Genomic DNA, 24,150 nt, shown 5'->3' with positions numbered 1-24,150 from the left:
CTTCATTTTCCTGTTTGTTCAGAATCTGGAAAAGAAAAACAAGCTTTTCTGCTTTTTCAGGTCCCAAACAATTTCTCAGTTTGGAATGAATTAGTCCAAAGGAGGAAAATATTCTTTCTACGCCGGCAGAAGAAGCTACTGCTGTTCAAAGTGAGATTATCACTTCATCAGTCTCTGAATCCAAGTGCTTAAGTGACTTCCACCAGTTCACTGGTGTGACTTTTTCTTTAAAATCTCATCAGCAAACATATATTTCTTGAATGGTTCGCCCTTAGCTCTGAAGTTTATTATAGTTGGTATTATGCAGGGATGATTTCTGGATGCATTTTATGCATTTTATCAAAAAAATCCGATTGTAAACAAAAAAATTAATTTTTTTTAAAAAAAAAATCATTGATTTTTATCCACCCTGGATGCTTGTAGTAATGTCTTCAGAATTGGCCTCACACAGCTCCTATTTTTATATCTGAGGCAACATATGCCAAGGGTTGCAACAGTGGATCTTTCCAGACAATGTTCATTCTGAGTGAGATTTTCCATTAGTGACCTTAGGCCTGCTTGCTGCTCATTACAACAGGATTGGACCATGTAGACCGCACCCAGGGCGGATGGTCCACCTGATCGGCCCCTAGACTATTGAGATAGTGCCCAAGGTGGTGGAGTAAGGTGGAATTGCCCCTATAATGGTCAATACTATGCAGAATGGTGATGTGCTTTCTCAGTTTACCATCATCATCTGCAAGAAGTACCCCTCTTAGTTCCCCTGTGCAATCAGGCTAGGGGAAGAGAAGATGAAGACTTTGGTCACTGGCTACCAGCCTGGCCAGTCTGAAACTGCATGAGAGACCCTTGACAACATCAGGTGGTATCACCAAGGTCCTCCACCACCTGGTTCCAGCAACTGCAGTCATATAAGTCCGAGATCACAAGACCATGAAGGCACTAGAACTCATTGTCCTGTTAAGTATCTCTCCCTCCTCCCACCTCCCCCGTCTTAATTATGGAGGGAGAGATGTCTCCTTGTTCTGTTAGAGGGAGGGGATGGGGAGGTTGCAGCCTTTTTTGGGAACAGCATGCGTAATGATTGCCTAAATCCTAATTCTGCTGTGGAATCCTTCCAGGTGCCTCCTTGGTTAAGGAAGAGTGCTATTTGAAGCTGCTAGAGTATCAGGTGTGAGCATATTCAGTGAAACTCTTCATTCTGAAATAACTTGGTAAACTTACAAGTTCTGGGCTGTGGGGAAATAAGAATAGAATATTAGTTACCATAACAATGGTGAGATTTAAGGAGAAAGTGTGGAGTAGCAATGAGGAGGAACTTCAGAAACCACTTTGATCTCTACACTTCCTTAAGAATAGCTAAGGTGATTTTACTGCTCCTGGTGATATCTTTTGCTAATGGTTAGAAACCACAAGAGGCTGCTATGTCCTTAACCAGCTGAATCAGTCTCACTGCCATGAGCAAGATCCTTTTGGGTGGGAGGGTGGGTTTAGACTGAGGCAAAACAGCTGCTTCCTTCAGTTTCCTGATGCAGGACTAATAAAAGTGGTCTTTATTGTCAGCCTCATGATCTATCTGATTACCTGCTGCAGTCATTTGATGATAATTTGAGCTATATCATTGTTAACCCATTGCTCTTTTGATTTGTTTCTTTTGTGACCTCAGTTTTACTTCTGAGGGTGTTCTGTGCCAAAAAACTTAAAAGTTTGCACACAATATTTTAAAATTCTGCAAAATTCTGCCAATTTTATTTGTCAATAAATACATGTGGGGGCTCCAGCATGGCAGTGGGGAGCACAGGCCACTGACTGCACAGAGGTAGGAGATCACCCTGCACCCCCTCACCTCTGGACGTGGACTTGGTGGTAGAGTTGCACCGTACCCTGACACAGCGCAGGGGCCAAGACTGCCCCAGAAACACCCTGGGGCCCTGCCCCTCTGTGCCAAGCAGACTAGATGTAGGCAGGCAGACTCAGCCCAGCAGGATGCAAGTAGGGAGGGGCTTAGTGTAGGGAGATCCAGGTGTGGAGTGATTTGGGTGTGGGTGGCTTAGTGGGGGGACTGGGTGCAAGGGAGATCTGGATGAACAGGGGCTCATTGCAGTTTGTGGGGTTCTGGGTGCAGACACAATGGGACACAGAGGTCGAGGTGAAGGTGGTTGGGGCTCAGTGGGGGTGTGTGTGTGGGTATGGAGGACTCAGCACGTGGGGTCCAGGTGCTGGCGGTGGGGTGCAAATCCGGGTGTTGGTTTAGTAGGGTTCAGTGGCGTGCGAGTCTGGGTCTGGGGGTATAGTCAGGGTGGTCCAGGTGCATGTGGGGTGGGACTCTTTGGGGTGGGGGTTTGAGTGCAGGGGGCGGTCTGGATGCAGGGGTGGGCCTTGGCAGAGGGTGGGGTCTGGGTGCAAGGGGGCTCCGGATGCAGAGGCTGATGCTTGGCAGGGTGTGGGTTTGGGTTCAGGGGGGTGAGTGAGAGAGTTCTGGGTGCAAGAAGTGAGGCTTGGTCGGGCAATCTGGGTATGAGGTGGGTCCGGATGCATGGGGGTTGCGTGGATGGGGGAGCAGCTCCCTGTACGGTGACCCTTCTCCCCACAGCTAAGGAGCTATGGGGGTGAGGGGTGCAGTGTTTCCTGCAGCTGGAGAGGTTTCTGGGGGTGGGTCTGATTCAGCCCTGGATGCTCCTTACAGGGGAAGAGGAAGTCCCATCCTCCCCAGCCCAGCTGGGACTAGTAGCTGAGCCTGGCACAGGGTAGGAGCCCCTGGTTTGGGCATCTGCAGCCCTGCCCCTCCAATTGTTTACCACTCCGCTGGGTGCTCCGGGGACCCAAAACAACGCACCTGTACTGCTGGGGAGCAGTGCTTGACCACTTTTGCAGCTTCTCTTTGCTTCCCAGTCAGAAAGTCATTTTTCTGCAGGGAAGCAAAGAAATCTGCAGGGCACATAAATTCTTCACATGCACAGTGACGCAGTATTCCCCCAAGAATACAATTTGATCATTGTATTGCACCGTCAACCTGTGGAACTCCTTGCCAGAGGATGTTGTCAAGGCCAAGACTTAACAGGATTCAAAAAAGAACAAGATAAATTTATGGAGAAAAGGTCCATCATTGGCTATTGGCAGGGATGGTGTCCCTAGTCTCCGTTTGCCAGAAGCTGGGAATGGGCGACAAGGGATTGATCGCTTGATGATTACCTGTTCTGTTCATTTCCTCTGGGGCGCTTGGCATTGGCCACTGTCAGAAGACAAGATAATAGGCTAGATGAACTTTTGGTCTGACCCCATATGGCCATTCTTATGAGTACAGATCAATAGGAGGGTCCTCAGAGTTTTGAGGATGCATCTTAAAATACTCCATCTTCAGCTGAATGGGAGGTTTCTTTAAGGTGGAACACTGAATGTGAGACGTGTAGTTTTAATGGGCTGCCCCTCGGTATTAAAGATGCGGACATAGGATACCTGCACCATTTTAGGCAGATCAGCTGCAGCCCTCTTCCTCCTTTCAAGTTTCCAAAGCAACCTGCATTAGGGCAGGATTTGGGCACCCCTGAGATGGATCCAATGAGCCACTAGACAAGGCACAGACAGCTGCAATATAACAAGACGATAGATAGCAGTGGTTCTGCATCTCCTATTCTGTGCCTGGCTCTTCCTTGCTCAAACAACAGATCACAAATGAATAAAGCCATGTGGGTGCCCTCTGGAGAGTACTGTTTTCTGTGATTGTCTAAGGTTCTGAAGGAATTCATTAAGTAAATTAATTGACTAAATGATGTTTAAAATTAAACTGTGAGGTTGTTTGCATAAACATTGTAATCTAAATAACTAATTAGATTTTTCATGTTACTTTAAAGGCCTGGTGGTGACTGTAAGTGCTGCTGACATGTGTTTGCCAGGAGTCTCTGAAAGAGAAAACATTTACAGCAGCTTGAAGGGCCAGCATTACACTTGCAGGGGCCCAGGGCAGAAAGCTGAACCCCCACCGCATGGGACTGAAGTCCAGGTCCCTGAGCCCCGCCACCTGGGGCTGAGGCTGAAGCCTGAGCAATGTAGCTTCCTGGGGGCCCCTGTGGCATGGGGCCCCAGGGAATTCCCCTGCTTGCTACCCCCTAACGCTGGCCCTGGCTTTTATATGCAGGAAATCAGATATTATGACACAGGTGGGCTGTGGAGTTTTTATAGCATGTTGGGGGGGGCCTCAGAAAGAAAAAGGTTGAGGACCCTTGTTGTAAAAGATTTAGCACATGCATAATTTTACTCATGTGAGTTGTCAATGGGAAATGCTTATGAGAATAATAATATGCACATGCTTAAATGTTTGCAGGGTTGGTCAAGCTAAGTTTCACAGCTTCGTTGCAGTGAGTACTTCATCTGGCTTGCAGCTTGGGGGCAGAAGCAGACCTGTCAGTCACTGGCTGCAGGGGAATGCCCACCATCACCCCCCAGCAGCAGGGCTTTTCTGAAGGAAATTCCAGCCTTGTATTTCCAATTTCTGACTAACAGTTTGTCTCAATAATGTGTCTTTCACATACCCAGCCATTATCGTAGGGCAGAGGTGGGCAAACTACGGCCCGTGGGCCACATCCGGCCTGAGGGACTGTCCTGCTCGGCCTCTGAGCTCCTGGCCGGGGAGGCTAGCCGCCAGCCTGTCCCCTGCTCTCCCCCCTCCCCGGCAGCCTCAGCGCAATGTGCTGCCAGCGCTCTGGCCCATCGCTCCTGCCGGGCAGTGCAGCGGCGGCATGGCGGGCTCTGGCCGGGCGGTGGGGCTTTGCTGCTCTGAGCAGCATGGTAAGGGGGGGAGAGGTTGGATAAGGGGCAACGGGTTCCAGGGGGCAGTTGGATGGGGCAGAGGTTTGCGGGGAGCAGTCAGGACAGGGAGCAGGGGGGTTTGGATAGGTGTGGGAATCCCGGGCCTGGGGTGTGAATAGGGGTCGGAGCAGTCAGGGAGCAGGGGGGATTGGGTAGGGGGGTGTGGACCTGGGGGGTGGTTAGGGGTTGGGGTCCTGGGAGGGGGTGGTCAGGGGACAAGGAGCGTTGGATGGGTCGGGAGTTCTGAGGGGGGCAGGAAGTGGGAGGGGGTGGGGGACAGACTCTTTGGGGAGGCACAGCCTTCCCTACCCGGCTCTCCATACAGTTTCGCAATGCCGATGTGGCCCTCGGGCCAAAAAGTTCACCCACCCCGTCCTAGGGCTTCACTTCTCTTTTGGGAAGATTGTTCACTCAGCTCTGTGGTGTTTTTGTGGAGGTTGGTACCCCTGCAGGCTTCAGGGAGTGAGATAGGCCAAGAAAAGCCAGAGGCAAAAGGAAAGGACTATGTCTCCTGCTCCCTCTTAATAAGTGTCTTGTTTGGGAGCTGAAGTTACCCAGTGAAATGCTAGAATATGAATGAAACCATCCATTATTTACTTCAAATCAGAGTGATATAACCCATTCCCATCAAGGGCTGTTCCCCATCCTATTTCTAGCCATAGCGAATCAGCTAGATCCATCTGAAACATTTGAACAAGTTCCTAAAGGGGACTCATCTTTCCATTCCCATTTTATCATTCTATAGAACTTTCATTTGATGGCAGCTTTCCCCCCTTCCCCTTCCAGTTCTCATCATTACCATTTGATCTGACAAGTGCGTCCAGGATAACGGTAATATTAATACTGGTGTTAAGAAAGAAGGAATTTTACTCTTGCTTCTTCCTGATAAATTTTGCTAATCAGAGCTCTTTACAGAACGTGATAGAGCTGAAACAACTATACAGAACGACATGGCTTGTAGAATATCTTGGATTCATGATAAACAGACCTATGGGTGCCAGGGTAGTCAGTCAGAAGCCTGTGTTGAGGATGAATTCCATTAGGTACAAGATCTCCTCTCAGAAGAATGTTAACAAAAGATGAAGTTGGTCATAAAGGAAAGCAAGTGGTGTCAGAGAAACAAAAATCCAGTTTTTAGTGAATCCTATTGGGAACAATGTTGCAGTTTGCCTTTCTGTCTGAAGAGGTTATGGTTCTCAGGCTTGATTAAGGTAACTTTGAGCCTTAGCTGTCTCTACCTTGCAGAGGAAGTCTGCAATTGTCAAAACCCAGTGCTCCATCCAGCACCAGATTGATTCAGAATAGATACTTGGATGAAGTGATTATCAGTCTCATGGAGCCTAGAGAGAAGTGAACAAATAGAACTTATTCTGCTGGCTGAAGCAGAGTCCATGTTTTAACTGCATTAAAGGATGAAACATTGTCTCAAATTCCTCTAGAGTCTAGGAGGATTCTAATGTCTGTGCATGAGAGTGTCAAAGCAAAAGGTCAAGTCTCTGTACTACAATGTTCTCAGCAAGGAAATGAAAGTTTTGTGCAAAAATCCCAACGTTAAAGGCTTTCTTAGGACAACTGTCCTGATTCCAGCTCTGCAGAGTTACAGCGCTCAGCCTCAGAAATGTATTCTGGTTCTTATAGCACTACCCCAATTGCACTCCTGTAGGCCCTCATACTTCCTATCCCTTAAAGTAGATATCCTAATAACAACCCTTTCCGATTAAAGGAGTTGGTGAAGATGGGAACTCTCTCTAATGAGACCAACTATTGTACTTTTTAATTCAGCCAAGTAGTCCTCACAACTGTCACAGCATTCATTCTGAAAGTAAATTCAAGAAACATTCTTCCTTCTTTCAGATATCAAAGACCAATCTGTAGGAATGCTGATCATCTCAGGTAGAGAAGTCATGTCTCTTGCATTGAGATTTGCTAGGTGGCCACGTGGCCATCAATACATAATATCACCACATTCTGTATATTGGTCATCCAAACTCTGACCAATGCCAGTTTTTGCAGAAGTATTTTGTTCATGCCTCAATGCCCAGGGGAAGACACATAATTTCCATATTTAGGATGTCTAGAAAACATGACCTATGAGGGAAGATTGAAAAAACTGGGTTTGTTTAGTCTGAAAAAGAGAAGAATGAGAGAGGACATAACAATTTTCAACTGCATAAAAGTTTGTTACAAGGAGGAGGGAGGAAAAACTGTTCTTAACCTCTGAGGATAGGACAAGAAGTAATGGGTTTAATTTGCAGCAAGGGAGGTCTAAGTTGGACATTAGGAAAACTTCCTAACTGTCGGGGCGGTTAAGTACTGGAATAAATTGGCTAAGGAGGTTGTGGACTCTCCATTAGAGATTTTTAAGAACAGTTTAGACAAACACCTGTCAGGGATAGTCTAGATACTTAGTCCTGCCATGAGTGCAGGGGACTGGACTAGATGACCTCTCGAAGTCCCTTCCAGTCCTATGATTCTATGTCCGTGTTTAAAGGGAGATCCTGCTTTTTATCCTGGAGGCCCATTGCTGTGAAAACACCATTGTAACAGATCTGTGGACCTTATCATGATGATGAACAGGAAAATGTATCTCTGCTTATCCTGAAATGTCCTTCAAGTAGTAATGTTCACAGATTTGGCCTACCCTGAGTACAAATGCATCATCCAGAACAGAGATGGAAATTAACAAATTAAACCTGACTTTGGGGATGTTAGGGGAGATTAGTCCCAGGTTCTGCATTAGGAGAAATTGCTATGCCTTTTCTTCAAAGCATAGTTAACACATTCTGTAATTTAGGAAAGTAGAATGGAATGATCTTGGCTGTGGAAATTCTCAGCTGGAGGGAACTTCGGGTAGCTAAGGTGTTCCCTTGCTGCCAGTGACCGACAGGTATGGTTCTGCCCCCAAATTGCAAGCAGGATAAAGTACCTACCGTTTGTAATAGATCTGTGGACTTTATTGCACTAAGCAGAAATTTTCAGGACAGCACAGATACGTTTTCCTGGAATCTTCCTGTGTGATTATATACCACCGAATACATTAGGAGCCTGATCCTGATTGTTTGCCTTTTGGGTGCTATGGTATAAAAATAACATGAATAATTTTCAAGTAGTTTATTTAAAACATTTATTGAAAACGTTTTAAATTTTGCATTGCAATATTGTTATTGATCTGGGATCTTAAGCAGTTGATTATTTCAACAAAACGCATGTGCTTTACCTATATGGTAATCTTTTTATAGTATTCCTTTGGATGGCTTCCTTCCCCCCACCCCAAGTAAACATGTCTTTTTCAGATGCAAAGAATGCTTTGGTGAGGAGGCATCACTTCCATGTTTTCCTGAATTAGTTTAGCTTTGTTATGTTTGTCGGTCGTTTCATAGGTTCATAATAGTTAAAGATAGTAAAAACTTTCTAGAATGTCAAATTAGTTTGTCTGGAATGACCGGAAAGAGACTCCCCATTAAGATGATACCATATTTGATTTTGATCATCATAGCTACATTGAAACTAGTATCTCAAGTTGACACATAGGTGACCTGTAACATTCTGAGTAATATCCATATTAGGCATTCATCTTTTAAAACCTTTACTGTTTAAAAAAACAACAACTAAAAACAAAAAACCAAAACCCAACCATATTAGGGCCCTCATCCTGTCAGAGTCTGAGTGCTCTCAAATTCCACTGAAGCCAGTGCAAGTTGAGGTGCTTCAGCAGCTTGCATGAGGCAATCAAGATCCATGTTCAAATTTCACTAAAAGTTTTATCATTCTATAATGCAGCCTTGCAAAGTTCTACCTGACAAGAGTGAGTCTTGCTGATGAGTGAGTAAAATATCATTAGTATTTTAATTATGACTAGCCATTTTGGTGAAGGGCAGTGGGATAGATTTTGTGCTTGGGCTGGTAAGCTTTCCTAACAATTTTGCAAGGCTGCTATAATCTCAGTATTACTTCCTTGATCTTTAGCTGAGAACAGGGATAGGACTATTATACTTTCTGTTATTTCTGTTGGCTGCAACATAGAGTAGAGGTGTCTGGCTAGTGGGTCTTGCTCACATGCTCAGGGTCTAGCTGATTGCCATAATTGGGGTCAGGAAGAAATTTCCCCCTGGGTCAGATTGGCAGAGATCCTGGGAGTTTTTCACCTTCCTCTGCAGCATGGGGCATGGGTCACTTGCACTAAACTAGTGTAAATGGTGGATTCTCTGTAATCTGAAGTATTTAAATCATGTTTTGAGGACTTCAGTAACTCAGCCAGAGGTTATGGGTCTATTATAGGAGTGGGTGGGTGAGGTTCTGTGGGCTGCAATGTGCAGGAGGTCAGATTATATAATCACAATGGTCCCTTCTGGCCTTTAAGTCTATGGCAAGGGCACAAGAGAAGTCAAGCACAAGACAAGGGCACAGTGGTATGTGCTCCTATAGCATGGCTGATCAAAATTCAGATAATGTTTCTTATAGAGGTATTGGAAACACATAATACACACTGCACGTTGAGAGTTAAAACACAAAAGAATGGTGGGTACCCAGCCGCAGTAAGAATTCATGAAATATGTTCCTGTTGTTGAATTCTTTTGAATTGTGTCACTAGGCCTCTACTGGCTGCACTCACGGAGCTGTGCGGCAGTTACTGATGCACAACTAGTAACATTAGTAAAATGTCTCTGCTAATAGAGAGCATAACGGAAGCACTGTTACTGTAGCCACCAATACAGATGAGGTTTTCAGAAGCTCTTGAACAGAACTTTCTTGTAGTGGGACCTCTCAGCCGGTAATGAGCCACACCACTGAAAACATTGCATGCTATGACATGAGCACTTGCTTCTTGGGAACAAAAGTATTTCTGAGTCTGGGTGTCTGTAGCCTCTTTAGCACCTAATTTTTTATGAGAAAAGGTAGAGGATAATTTAAAACAAAGGCCCTTTTTATGTTAGGGGAATTTACATTGGTAATTACACCTGTGCAAATTTCCTTAATTTTTTATATTGGAAAACAGCAAGTTTATTATTACAAATCCTATCATCTGTTTGGAACCATATATAGATCCCCATCGTTCCATTTTCAGCTGCTACAAGATGTAAGAAACAAAGCAAATTTAACAGCTAAAACGTTTTAAAAATGCAGCAAGCTTATGAAGTCTCAAAGTCATTTTTGTGGACAGGGGAAAAGTTTGTGTTGTTTTGCAAATACACGCACACACGCTTTTAAAATTTAGTCTGAAAATGTCTTACTACATCTGAATGTGTCTGTCCTGTAACAAGGTGGCAAGATATGGATGCTTCTCTCTATGAACATATCACCTTACATTTAACATCTAACTCTTCCTGCTTAACTGTAAACTACACAAGATGTTAAATGTTTTGGGGCATGCAGCATTCTAGGCAGGCACAATCTTGTAGCCTTTAGAGAGCTGTATTGTGATTTGTCACCGGTCTTATCAGTACATTTGAGTTTTATTTTTAGTGAGCTGTAAGTTCTCTGTCACTGCTTTGGAGAACTTCTTACTTCTTATCAGATTTTCAGTTTTTCTTTTGGGGATAAATTAATTTTTCTATGTTCACTTGTGTCTTCACTTTTATAACAGAACAAAAATCTGTTTCCTGTATGGTGAACAGCAATTGCTGTTAAGAATTGTGGGAGGGGAAAAATTATATGTGGTTTTTGGTCAGCATTTGTATCTTTCAGCCCATTCCTCTGAGCCCTAGTCTACAGTGGGGGGGATCGATCTAAGTTATGCAACTTCAGCTGCATGAATAATGTAGATGAAGTTGACGTACTTAGATCAACTTACCGTGGTGTCTTCACCGCGGTGAGTTGACTGCTGCCACTCTCCCGTCAACTCCGCCTGCGCCTCTTGCGGAGCTGGAGTACAGGAGTCGACAGGAGAGCTCTCAGGGGTCAACTTATAGTGTCTAGACTGGATGCGATAAACTGATTCCCGCTGAATCGATCGCTGCCCGCCGATCTGGCGGGTAGTGTAGACATGCCCTTAGAAGCAGATGGCATTGGCTGAAATCACACAACAATGTCTCCTGAGAAATTTAGGAATTAGGCCACAATAGTGCTGTACTCTGTGGCCCAGATGAGAAACCAGTGCAATTGGTCATAGTGAATCTCTATGGCTAAGATTTTGTCACAGATACTTTTAGTAAAAGTCACGGACAGGTCATGGGCTAAAAAGAAAAATTAACGGAAGCTGTGACCTGTCCGTGATGTTTATTAACGATATCCATGACAACATGGGGATCTGTGGGTCTCCACACCACCTGAAGCAGGTAGCTGCACAGGGGCTAGGAGCTGCCTGCGGCAGCTGGAGGCTGCAGGGTACCCCTACCACCCGCAGCTCCGGGAACCTGCAGCAGCCGGGAGCTTGGTGGTTCCTCCCCAGTGGCCAGGAGCTCGGGGGTTCCCTTGACAGCTGGGAGTTCTGGGGGCCGCCAGAGGCATCAGGGGTATCCCGCAGCTCCCCGCCCCCATGGGTGGCGGGAGACCCTGCAGCTCCCAACCACTGCAGGCTGAAGTCACAGAGGTCGCTGGAAGTAATAGATTCCATGACCTCCATGACTAAATCATAGCCTTATGTATTGCATATTACAGTGGCCTAGTTCAGAAACTGAAGCACTGGCTAAGGAACAGCATCTTCTTTGCCCTCCTTCTGAAAAACTGACTTACTGCTGTTTTATTTATTATTATTCATGTTAGGGCTGGGTTATGGGTTTCAGCAGGAATCTGTACCTTCCCCATTGACACAGCTGAACTGGCACCAAAGGTTTTCAGTCTCTTGTTTTGAGACAGTGGTGATGACCGAGGAAAGCCTTGTTCCCATACCCTACCTTGTGGTTGAAATGCCTCAGTCTTGAACTCCACTTGAGCTCCTCAGTCACTTCTTTGGAGTTGCCACAGGAAATAGAAAGACCCAAATCTGCAGTGCTAATTCAGGCAAAACTCTTGTTGACCTCTGTGGACGTTTTGCCAGAGTAAGGCTGTGGGATTTTGCTTGCAGATTATATCATGATACTTCACAGAAAGGTGCACCTTCATGTGGAGGGGTAGAATATTGGATACCTCATGTTAACAAAAACATAGCTGGGATGTGAAAAGGCCCAAAGACAGGCCCTAAATTTGCTACCAGAGCTCTTCTTCAGATCCAAGTCTATGTAGCTTGAAAGCGTGTCTCTCTTGCCAATAGAAGATTGGTCCAGTAAAAGATATTGCCTCCGCCACCTTGTGTGTCTAATAAATATAATACGCAACTGCAGAATGTGGAATAGTAATGTTGAAAACTGTGAAGAATGTGTATTAACATATTATATAATTGTTTTTTTGTTTGAATTCTAGACTGACTACAATGTCTCATTGCATTGGACTCCTGTCCATTGCCTCTAAACTGAGTTTGCTGGTTTTGCTGCTTTCTGCATTGTGCTTCTGTTCATGCTTAAGTGACAGAATTCCAGTAAGTATCTTCTAATCTGAGTGAAAGAAGGCTATAAGAGGTCGTTGAAATCATTTGAATTACTTGGTACTGGTGGGGTGAGCATAGCCTTATTTATTTCTCCTGAAATTATGTATAGCAGTGCATCACCTCTCATCTGTGCAGCATTTTGTCTTTTTAAAATGTTCTATGGTATAAAATTTCAGAAAAGTTTTAAGAAGTAAGCCTATCTGAGTCACTTGATGCTGAGCAATAAAGAGGACCTGGCAAAAGGAAACATGCGATTCAGGCAACGTTCACATTTTGTCACAGGCACCTTGTTTTATTTAAGCAGCTGCAACTAAAACTTTAATTTCATTAGGATAAAAACTAAAGCTAAACGTGTGGTCTAGCGGTGAGAGCAGGAGGTAGAAATCAAGAGTATTCTGTTCCCAGCTGTGCTTCTGATAACTGTGTAACTGTGGGTAAGTCACTTATACCCACATTTTCAAAAGGGGCGTATGATTTTTGGGCCCTTTGGTTTTTTTGGATGCCCAACTTGAGACACCCTGAGCCTGATTTTTCAGACTTCATTTGAATGAAATGGGAGCTGTGTGTACTCAGCATCCATGTAAGGGTGCGAAGCTGAACAACCAGAAAATCAGCTTTCATTTAAAAAAAAAAATGTATCTAGTTCTCTTGGTTGCAAAGGAAAGCTTGAATACGTGACCCTGAGTGTAATCAATGCAGTGTCACCTGCCAGCATTTGCAGACAGCATGACACACTAGCTCAGAGAGGTGTGAGCTGCCCCAGTCATCTTCATGGGCTCTGAAATCCACTTCTCTGGGACCCTTGACAACACCAATCTAGCAGAGGACACTGAAGGTATATCTACACTGCACACTAAGCCTGTGTCTGTGTCAGCCAGTGTATTGGACTTTTTGTTTCCAAGCCCATGCTTGAATGTCTGCACTGCATTGTAAATCTGGGTTTACAATTGCTGGATCTGGGTGTCTCAGCTGTGTTAATGCGTTCATACTTCACTATGCAGTCCTTGTGACTCAGGTATGTGGCTTGACTTGTATCCACACTACAAAATGACAGGGCTAGGACGCGAGACTCAGACTGTGACCACTTCCCCCCCCCCAGCAGGGTCTGAGGACCAGGGCCCTGACTGCTTGCTGACCTGAGTCATACTGTTTTGTGTGTGGATGAAAGGGGGGCGTGGGCTCAAACCTGAGTCAGAGCTCAGGCTTAGTGTGTAGTGTAGACATACCTTGAGATGGGAATGACCCTTATTATCACCACGTTATCATGGCTTTTGCAAGGCTCCCACCACACAGAGTCCTTTGCTCAATCCCACCCCTTTCTGAGACAGATCCCAGTTTGTCTGCAGACAGGTAGTGGTGGCTTGAGGAGAGGCAAGGCCTCAGCCTGGCCACGGGAGTGGTGGTGGAGGCCACCTTGCCAGCCCAGAATAGCTCATGTAGGTGGTCTCTGCTACTACTAGCCTAAGGAAGGGTGAGGCACAGGGAACCCCATTTTGGGTGTGTCTAGTTGCCTGGACTGGGAATAATCCCAATTTTAACTCCAATTTAACATTCTATCTGTCTTTAAGGAAATGTCCATCTTTCCTTGTAGAACCTGTTTTGGTTTCTACTCTCTTGATTCTCTAAGCAAAACAAAAGTAGTTACCAATTAATTATGTACTTTATGTAAGTAGAAAATATGATAAACTTGTTTGTGTGCAATTGCCAATTTTCATTACCACAGCAAATGTTAATGGTATTTAGACTGTTAGTGAAAATGGGATAGTTATAAAGTGATCACAGGCCAAACAGCTGAAGTAACTGTTTAAATGAAGAAAGACACGTACTGTTACCCCTTACAGTACATTTAGATTGCAGAACTCTTATTGAACAGAGACCATTCGTAAACATCAGCTGTCTCCATTATGTGTTTTCAACAGATATAAAATTAAGAGGCATCTTGGTGAATTTATTATGGGACTGTGTGTCATTAAATCCCTCTTGGATAATAATCTAACAACATAAATAAGCAAAGTAATAACTAGTGGCTCATTTATATTAGCTTTGTTGAATCTTGGCTCAGAAAATGTTAACACTCACTTTCATCAATAGAAGCTGACTTCATATATTTATGATTGTAACTAAGCTTTAACCATTTGTCATAATCTTAACAATTCTAATCCTCTCATCATGCGCTAAGCAAAAGTAGGAATTAAGCTCTAGTTTCCTTGTACTTCTCAAATTTCTGTCCTTTTGACATTTAAAATAAAAATATTCTCTAACTTTTCAAGCATTATATCACCATAGTTTTTAACTGCACATGTGTTGCTCAGAACCACAGACTGATATTTCCCACACTCAGAAACATTTTTTAGAAACTGTGTAACATACATTTAAATGCAAACAATTCAAATTCTTCCATTAAACATATATACACAACTTCCACTGAAGTTGGTGGGAGAGGCCTAATGCAGAATTTGGTCCAGAATTTTCAGTTCTTCTTCGAGTGATTGCTCACGTGTATTCCACAATATGTGTGCATGCTCGCCACGTGCACTGGTGCTGGAAGTTTTTCCCCTAGCAGTACCCATGTGGGGAGCACCCCAGCGACCCCTGGAATGGTGCCTCCATGGCACGGTATAAGGGGAGCTGCACACTCCCCCCAACCTCAGTTCCTTCTTGCTGCCAGAGAAGGTGCGTTGGAACTACTCTCCTCCAGCTTTGCTGTAGCTCATCCCCAGAACTGCTTGTTGGTTCAGTGTTAGTACCTGTAGTTAGTTAACTGTTTAGTTAGAGTGCCCAGGCTGGGGCATGCCCTGTGCCCTGGTTTTTAAGTCGTGTGACACTCATAGGCAATCTGTGCCAAGGAGTGACTCGCATGTGGACAGTCTCTGCTGTTTGGGAGAAGCCAATATCAGCAATCGTTGCAAAATTTGCAAGTCTTTTAAGCCTCGGACCAAGAAAGAAAGGGACATTAGGTTCCGGGCTATTCTGATGGAGTCGGTGCTGACTCCAGCGACCCGCTCCCAGTCAACACCAGTTACCGCAGTGTCGGTGTGTGGCGACCCTCCAGCACCATCGAACAGTCAGCACTGCTCCCCATCCACAGGGCACATCAAGAAGGCTAAAAAGACACCTTCTTTGCAGCAGCACCAAAGTAAACCCAGGACAGAGGCTAGACCCATGTCGGGCAGTCCTCAATCCCCACCAGCCTCTAGGCCTCCGTCTCAAGTCAAGCGGAGTAGCCCGGCACGTTCAGAGCAGGCCTCCCAGGATGTCCGGATGCTCTCCACGCTGGAGGCCCTGCGTGTGGCCCAGGACATTATGTCCATGCTGGTACCAGGAGCACCGCCGATGTTGGCTCCATGCTCCAGAGGCAAGCCACCGCTGGGATCTCCGCAGTCGCCCCCGGCTCGGTACCGGTCTCAGTCGAGGAAATGTTCCCGACACTGTTCACCACCCAGCGACCGTTCAGGGCAAAGTCCACGTGGATTGCCCTCGACTCACACTAGGCTGTCTGGTTGGGTTCCATCCGACCGAGACTCTCGGCACTGCTCCAGCTCAAGGAGCGAATACTGACGGGACTGAGGCAGATGTCGCCATAGGCCCTCGTCTCGGAGGGGTTATCACAGCCGGTCACGGCATGGTCATCGACACTGTTCCTGCTTAGAATCCCGCTCCAAGACCCTGCCAAGGCATCACCTCCACAGCCGGGCGTCGATTGCCGTCGTCTCGCAGTCGCGGATCCACCTGTCTGAGTTGATAGCAGAGCAGGCATTACTGACGGTACCAGTCCTCCACATTGGGATCGCAGTCCCGTGGTCGGTGTCACTTCTGGCACTGCTGCTCTTCCAGGTCCGAGGACAGCGGCAGGTCGTACGTCAGCCCAGCCTCCATTCGTAGTCGTCCATCAATGGGCTGGGCCAGGCCAGCCAGGCTGAACAACCGGCTCCGCTGGTGCTGCAGCAGGTGCAGTGGCACCGGGACCCGTGGCCAGCCCAATGGTATCAGTGGGCACTGTGGCCTCAGATGCAGCCCCCAGTGGGGGCTTGCTCAGTGGCCGGAGCCTCAGAAGCACCACTGGTCTCCCTCTCCAGACCTCCGAGGAAGGAGTCAGTCCTCTGCACCGTACCCGGAGGCCGACCAGGTGGTGGACCTTCCGGTGCCGGCGGACACCCAGAGTACTGCACCAGCCTCCTCGCCCTTCCTGGATAAGGCAATTACGGCCCCGCCCCCCTCCGTCCCACAGGAGGACTTCAGGGCTAGATTGTCGGGCTCAGCGGGTAGCGATCAATGGCTCCATGTCTAATTGGCAGCCGGTATCAAGTGGAGTGCCCCAAGGGTCAGTCCTGGGGCCGGTTTTGTTCAATATCTTCATAAATGATCTGGAGGATAGTGTGGATTGCACCCTCAGCAAGTTTGCAGATAACACTAAACTGGGAGGAGAGGTAGATACGGTGGCAGGTAGGGATAGGATACAGAGGGACCTAGACAAATTGGAGGATTGGGCCAAAAGAAATCTGATGAGGTTCAACAAGGACAAGTGCAGAGTCCTGCATTTAGGGCGGAAGAATCCCATGCACTGCTACAGACTAGGGACCAAATGGCTCGGCAGCAGTTCTGCAGAAAAGGACCTAGGGGTGACAGTGGACGAGAAGCTGAATATGAGTCAACAGCGTGCCCTTGTTGCCAAGAAGGCAAATGGCATTTTGGGATGTATAAGTAGGGGCATTGCCAGCAGATCGAGGGACGTGATCGTTCCCCTCTATTCGACATTGGTGAGGCCTCATCTGGAGTACTGTGTCCAGTTTTGGGCCCCACCCTACAAGAAGGATGTGGAAAAATTGGAAAGAGTCCAGCGCAGGGCAACCAAAATGATTAGGGGACTGGAACACATGACTTATGAGGAGAGGCTGAAGGAACTGGGATTGTTTAGTCTGCGGAAGAGAAGAATGAGGGGGGATTTGATAGCTGCTTTCAACTACCTGAAAGGGGATTCCAAAGAGGGTGGTTCTAGACTGTTCTCAGTGGTAGCAGATGACAGAACAAGGAGTAATGGTCTCAAGTTGCAGTGGAGGAGGTTTAGGTTGGATATTAGGAAAAACTTTTTCACTAGGAGGGTGGTGAAACACTGGAATGCGTTACCTAGGGAGGTGGTGGAATCTCCTTCCTTAGATATTTTTAAGGTCAAGCTTGACAAAGCCCTGGCTGGGATGATTTAGTTGGGGATTGGTCCTGCTTTGAGCAGGGGGTTGGACTAGATGACCTTCTGAGGTCCCTTCCAACCCTGATATTCTATGATTCTGTCATTCAAGAACTCTTAAAGTGTAGCATCAAGCCTCCACCTCCAGGCAGAGGAGGTGGAGGAGCCCTTGGACTCTCTGTTTAATGTGCTGTCCTCTTCGGCATCGGGCAGGTAGCCTTGCCTCTCCATGAAGGGGTGGCAAAAATTTCAAATGCCCTTTGGCAAACACCAGCCTCATTGGCCCCCATCTCCAAGAGGGCAGAATGCAAGTACTTTATACCCGCCAAGGGACACGAGTACTTATACACCCACCTGGCGCCCAACTCTCTGGTGGTTGAGTCTGTCAACTACAGGGAATGGCAGAGCCAGACAGCCCCTACCCTGAAAAATAAAGGTTCACGGAGGCTGGACTCTTTTGGAAGAAAAAATTATTTGTCCTCAAGCTTTCAGTTACTAGTGGCAAACCACTAGGCTCTCCTGGGCAGGTATGAGTTCAATCTGTAGGGCTTCCTGCCCAAGTTCGAGGACTCCCTCCAGGAGCGCAATAGGAAGGAGTTCAAAGCGCTGGTGGAGACCTCCATGCAGGATCTCCCGTTTGACGGCAAAGCTCTGTTTGCGGAACAAACAGATACAAGGCTGCATGGGATGAAAGACTCCCACACGACCCTCCAGACTCTGGGTCTCTATGTTCTGGCTCTGGCTAAATCTAAATTCAAGCCACAGCAGACTCCCGCTCAGGCCACTCACCCGAAATACGAGGCCACATATAAGAAGTCGCGGAACTACAAGAGGCGCTCTCAGAAGCAGTCTCAGCCTGCCACCCAACTTGAGCCCTCCAAGGGCAAGCAGGCGGGGAAGAGGTGATTTTGAGGGGACACTCGGGGGTGCCCTGCCAGGTCTCATCAGGGATCCACCCTCAATAAAGCTTCCCTTCTCCAGTCGATTGTATGCTTTCCTCTCAGAGTGGTCACAGCTGACCTCTGATAGATGGGTCCTCAATACCAATTTCCAGGGCTACACCCTACAGTTTACTTCCCTGCCCAACCATCCCCCACTCCCATCCCTTCTGGGGAACCCCTCGCACGAAGCTCTGGTCGAGCAGGAGATGAGGCGGCTCCTGGGCCTAGGAGCGGTGGAAATGGTGCCCAGGGAGTTCAAAGGCAAGGGGTACTACTCCCGCTAATTCCTTATCCCGAAGGCCAAATGGGGAACTCAGGCCCATCCTGGACCTGCGAGATCTGAACCAGTACATAGTGAAGCTCAAGTTCTGCAGGTCTCCCTCCTCCATCATCCCCTCCCTGGATCCCGGGGACTGGTACACTGCCCTTGATCTGCAGGACGCGTACTTCCACATTCATACATTCGAGGGGCACAGACGCTTCCTCAGTTTTGTGGTCGGGCAGAATCACTACCAATTTACAGTCCTCCCATTTGGCCTGTCCACTGCCCCCAGGGTATTTACAAAATGTATGTCGGTGGTGGCAGCCTACCAAAGGCGATGGGGGTGTGTGCGTGTGTGTGTGTCCAGATCTTTCCCTATCTGGATGATTGGCTGGTCAAGGGCAGCTCCCGGTTGCAGGTGAGGGATCATGTGACGCTTCTCCTGTCCATGTGCACTGCTTTGGGCCTGTTGGTAAACAACACCGAGTCCACGTTAGTCCCAGTTCAATGCGTAGAGTTTATTGGGGCGCTTCTGGACGCCTCATCAGCCAGAGTCTCCCTCCCACTGGATGGGTTCGAGACCCTGAAGGGGCTCATCAACACGGTCACAAGGTTCCCGGTGACAACAGCCAGAGCCTGCCTCCAGCTCTTGGGTCACGTGTTGGTGTGCACATACGTGGTCTGTCGCGCCAGACTCGGGATGAGGCCCCTCCAGCTCTGTTTGGCCTTGGAGTTCTTCCAGGCCAGGGACAGGATGGACAAAGTCCTCACTGTACCCGACTTGGTGATCATCTCCCTACGGTGGTCTGCCCCAAGCAACATGCTCCAAGGGGTCCCGTTCAGGGGCAGGGCCCTGTTGCTGGAACTGGTGTCTGATGCGTCAGACCTTGGTTGGGGAGCTCAAGTGGGGAACGTTCAGGCCCAAGGTCTGTGGTCGGCTCAGGATCTGACCCTACACGTAAATGTGAAGGAGCTCAGGGCGGTACGGCTGGCATGCGTGGCCTTCCACTCGCACCTGGAGGGCAGAGTGGTCAGGGTCCTCACGGTCAACACGGCCTTGATGTTCTATATCAGCAGGTAAGGCGGGGCCCAGTCCTCTGCCTCAAAGCCATCAGGTTGTGGGATTTCTGTACAGCCCACAACATCTGCCTACAGGCCTTCCATCTACCGGGTGCCTGGAACACGCGGGCGGATCACTTGAGCAGGGACTTCTCCTCTCAGCATGAGTGGTCTGTCCACCCGGAAGTGACTCACAGGCTTTTCCAAGTGTGGGGAACTCCCCAGGTGGACCTGTTTGCGCCTCGACAGAACCAGCGCTGTCCCCGGTTCTGTTCCAGTGGGGGACTGGGATGGGGCGCTATCTCTGATGCCTTCCTCCTGTCCTGGTCAATATGCCTTCTCTATGCCTTTCCCACTGATCAGCAAGGTCCTGAAAAAAATAAAGATGGACAAGGCCTGGGTCCTTCTGAGTACCCCGGCATGGCCCAGGCAACATTGGTACGGGACCCTCACGGACTTGGCGGTTGCTTGGCCGTTGCTGTTCCACCCGGACCTGCTCTCCCAGGACCGGGGCCGCCGCCTCCACCCCAACCTAGTGGCTCTCCCCCTCACAGCGTGGCTTCTCAATGGTTAGGCAGGGAGGAAAGGACGTGCTCAGAAGGGGTTCTATGCATCCTCCTAGAAAGCAGCTGGCCCTCCATGTGCCGCGCCTGCTTGGCAAAGTGGTCCCAGTTCTCCAGATGGGCGAATGAGGGGGTGTTTCCCCAGTGGCTGTCCCGATCCCGCTTATCCTGGACTACCTTCTCCACCTTAGAGCCCAGGGCCTGGCGCTCTCCTCAGTCAAGGTGCTCCTGGCGGCCATATCTGCCTTTCGTCCTCCGGTGTAGGGTCACACGGTATTCTCCCATGCTATGACTGGCCGGTTCCTCAAGGGGTTGGACCGTCTCTTCCCATATGCTCGGCCTCCCGGTCCCGCAGTGGGATCTAAACCTGGTGTTGTCTTGTCTCACGTGGCCCCTGGTTGAGCCACTGGTCCCACCTCTCGTGGAAGGTGGCCTGGTTGCAATCACATCGGCCAGGTGGGTCTTGGAGCTCAGGGCCCTGACCTCCGAGCCCCCATACATGGTTTTCCATAAGGGCAAGATCCAGCTCCACCTGCACCCTGCGTTCCTCCCGAAGGGGTCTCCACCTATCACATGGGTCAGGACATTTTTCTACCTGTCCTCTGCCCCAAGCTCCACGCATCCAGTGAGGAGCGCCATCTCCACACGCTTGATGTGCGATGGGCTCTGGTTTTCTACCTCGAGCGGACCAGGCCATTCAGAAAGTCTTTGCAACTGTTCGTCGCCTTGGCTGAGCACATGAGGGGTCGGTCGGTCTTCACTCAGCAGCTCTCCAACTGGGTCACTTCGTTCATCTGTATCTGGTATGATCTGGCGGCTGTCCCCCTGCCACCGATTGTGACAGCGCACTCGACTCAAGCACAAGCCTCTTTGGCTGCCTTCTTGGCCCACGTCCCCATCCAGGACATTTGTAGGGTTGCCACGTGGTCTTTGGTTCACATATTCACCTTGCACTATGCGATCATCTTCCAAACTGGGGTGACACCGGATTCGGCAGGGCTGTACTCCGTCCCGAGAATTTGTGAACTCCTACCCACCTCCAACAGATATAGCTTGGACTCACCTACTGTGGAATACACATGAGTAATCACTCGAAGAAGAAAAGACAGTTACCTTTTTCGTAACTGGTGTTCTTCAAGATGTGTTGCTCATGTCCATTCCACATCCCGCCCTCCTTCCCCTCTGTTGGAGTTGTCTGGCAAGAAGGAACTGAGGGTGGTGGGAGTGCACAGCTCCCCTTATACCGTGCCATGGAGGTGCCACTCCAGTGGTTGCTGGGGCATCCCCCCCCCCCCACAGGTACTGCTAGGGGAAAAACTTCCGGCACCGGTGCATATGGCGAGCATGCGCACCTATTGTGAAATAGACATGAGCAACACATCTCGAAGAACAGCAGTTACGGAAAAGGTAACTGTCTTTTAGCTACTTAATTTTTTGGGGGGGTTGGTTAAAATATTGATTAAAAGAGTAACAACTATAAAGCCTATTGTTTTGGGGAATGAGCCAAGCTGTTTGAGAGAGATTAGGAAGAAACTTCCTTTACAGGCAGGTTATTCCAAATTGTCCACTGATAGATTTTTGTACCTTCCTCTGAAGTGTCTGGAAGTGGCCACTGACAGACGCAGGTTACTAGATTAGCTGTAGCACTGGTCTGGTCCATTATGACAATTCCTATGAAATCTGAGATGAAAAGACCTGTTTGGTCACATCTGATTCACTGTCTCATCTCCTCCTAGTTCAAGATTGTTACTTACAGCATACTCTTAATTGTTTTTTGTCCAGTGCAGTTTTAAATGACTGAAGTAATGGGGCTTCCACTACTTTCCTTGGGAGACTGTTCCGCACACTAATAGATCTCATTGATTGGAAACTTTTCCTGCTCGTCATCCATTAGTCTGGGTATTCACACACTTCAGATATCTGTAGACAGTGATCAGATCACCACCTTATTGTTTAATCAAGGTGTAACTATTTAGCTCTTAATATAATGTAAATGCTACAAATAAAAGCCATCTTAAAAAGAGGTGCAAAAGGGATGAGAGGTTCTACAACTGAAACTGTCTCTGCATTGTTACAAAATAGCCATTCCTTTCTATGTAATCCATTTTGTAACAAAAATGATCCTTCCCTATGAATGTCCCAAAGAATATAAAAACACATGCACAGCTGTGCGCACACCCTCCAGCCCCATGTTAAAAGAACAATAAGGTTGCAAAGTCAAGCACTCAACCTTAAGTCTGGCATTTCCTAACTTTTATCTCTGTGCCTTAACTCTGGCATTTCCCATTTTGTAAGGTGTAGACAACCATAATTCTGACGTGGCCTAACTTCTGAGTGCTTGATTTTGCAACCTTATTAAAAGGTTCTTTTAAGTTTGTGTGTGTGATTTCCTAGGTTTTTTGAAAACGCAAAATGAAGAAACAAATTCCATCATGTAGCATTATATTGACACCTACATGGTCGGAACCTTGGATTGGAACCTTTAGATCCACTGCACAGAACTGTGCTGCTTGTGATTACAGTGATGATGAATAGCTGTAGTGGACTGTCATTTTATATGTGGATGAGGACTAGAGGAGGATGAGATACTTTGCCAGTTGATTTCACAGATATTTGGTGACAGCAGAGGAAAGTTTGGACTCAGGAATCTTGAGTTCCATTACATGCTCTGCAGAGGAGTGTGTTCTAGTGGGCATAGATGCTTCTGCCAATTCCCTCCAAACTTGATTCTTTCTGCCCTGCCCCTTCTAACTTGTCCCTGTCTCATTCCTGTCTCTTTCCCCACCCCAGGTCCTCATCCAAGTCTCATTCTCTTCACCTAACCAGTCTGAGCCTAATCTGAACTTCCAGTCCTCAGGCTTCTCATTCCAGTCCCAACCTCTTTGTCCAGCAAGTCCTAATCTCACCTCTCTGGAATCCCTGTCCCAGCTCCAGTCACCCCATTCCCAGTTTTAGTCTTCTTCCCCATCCAGTCCCAATCTCTGCTCCCTGCCTCACCAATCCCATTCTCCTTCTCCTCCCTGGCTGCCTGACCCAATCTACTCCCTCCCCTCCCAGGTCTGGCTCTTTTCTGATCGGCATTCAAATCAGGCAGCTCCCTTCACCGCATTGTTTGGGCCCAGTGGCGGGTGGGGTGGGGTGGGGTGGAGGCATTGGGAGCATAGGAAAGACAGACTCCTGGTCTAGGTCCTTGCATGTAGCAGGCCAGAGTTGCAATTGCAGGGCAAGTCCTGCTCAGCACCAGGGTGGAGAATGCTCAGTGTGGATGGAATAGTCAGGGAATTAAACTGTAGACCTCTAACAAGTCTCTACTGAGCATATGTAAATTCTGATTTTTTTTTTCTCTCCAGAGGATTATAACTTGGCCAATTATGGGTGGATTTTCAAAGGGACAGTCAAAGGCACATTCTTGACTCAAATGGCACCCCTTTGCCAAATGTCAAGTCCCTGCTCCAAAGCGTCGGGGCCCTAGAAACTTCTCAAAGATAAGGTTGCCAGAATTTTTTTAACATGGGCAAAACAACATACTTTTCCCTAGCCTTGGTCTTGGAAATGACCGTACGATTTTGGCTGAAATTTTCCAAAAAACAGTCAGTTTGAGGCAGAAACACAGCATGGAAACTTTCAGTTGAACAGTTAGTTTGGCAAAGTTATAAGCTACTGAAAACAGCGTCTTTACGATGGGAAGTGTCACACAACCTTCCTAATAGGCAGTGCTACCAGCCTGGGCTATAATATAGATCTGGCTTTGTTAACTCTTGCTTGAAGCTTTCAGCCTGCACTAGAATAGGAAATAAGATGCACTGCTTTGTTCAACATAAATGTCGTAACAGTTATGCTGGTTTAATCTTTAATAATATATTTTTAAATCCATG

At 47.5% G+C, this 24,150-nt stretch overlaps 1 protein-coding gene across 3 annotated transcripts in view; it reads left to right on the top strand.

The window, feature by feature from the left end:
- Window positions 1–24,150, top strand: part of SIL1 (SIL1 nucleotide exchange factor) — a 229,016-nt gene that overhangs the window by 42,967 nt on the left and 161,899 nt on the right. For all 3 annotated transcript variants that reach the window (XM_084636668.1, XM_084636670.1, XM_084636669.1), the window contains one exon: window positions 12,145–12,259. In XM_084636668.1, the coding sequence (XP_084492794.1) occupies window positions 12,145–12,259 (115 nt within the window). The remainder of the gene's footprint in view (window positions 1–12,144; window positions 12,260–24,150) is intronic.

This window comes from Lepidochelys olivacea, assembly GCF_965140295.1.
Source record: "Lepidochelys olivacea isolate rLepOli2 genome assembly, chromosome: 8".
Classification (NCBI taxonomy): Eukaryota; Metazoa; Chordata; order Testudines; family Cheloniidae; genus Lepidochelys; species Lepidochelys olivacea.
The sequence above is the reverse complement of the archived record's forward strand: the minus strand, read 5'-3'. Positions and strand labels throughout refer to the sequence as shown.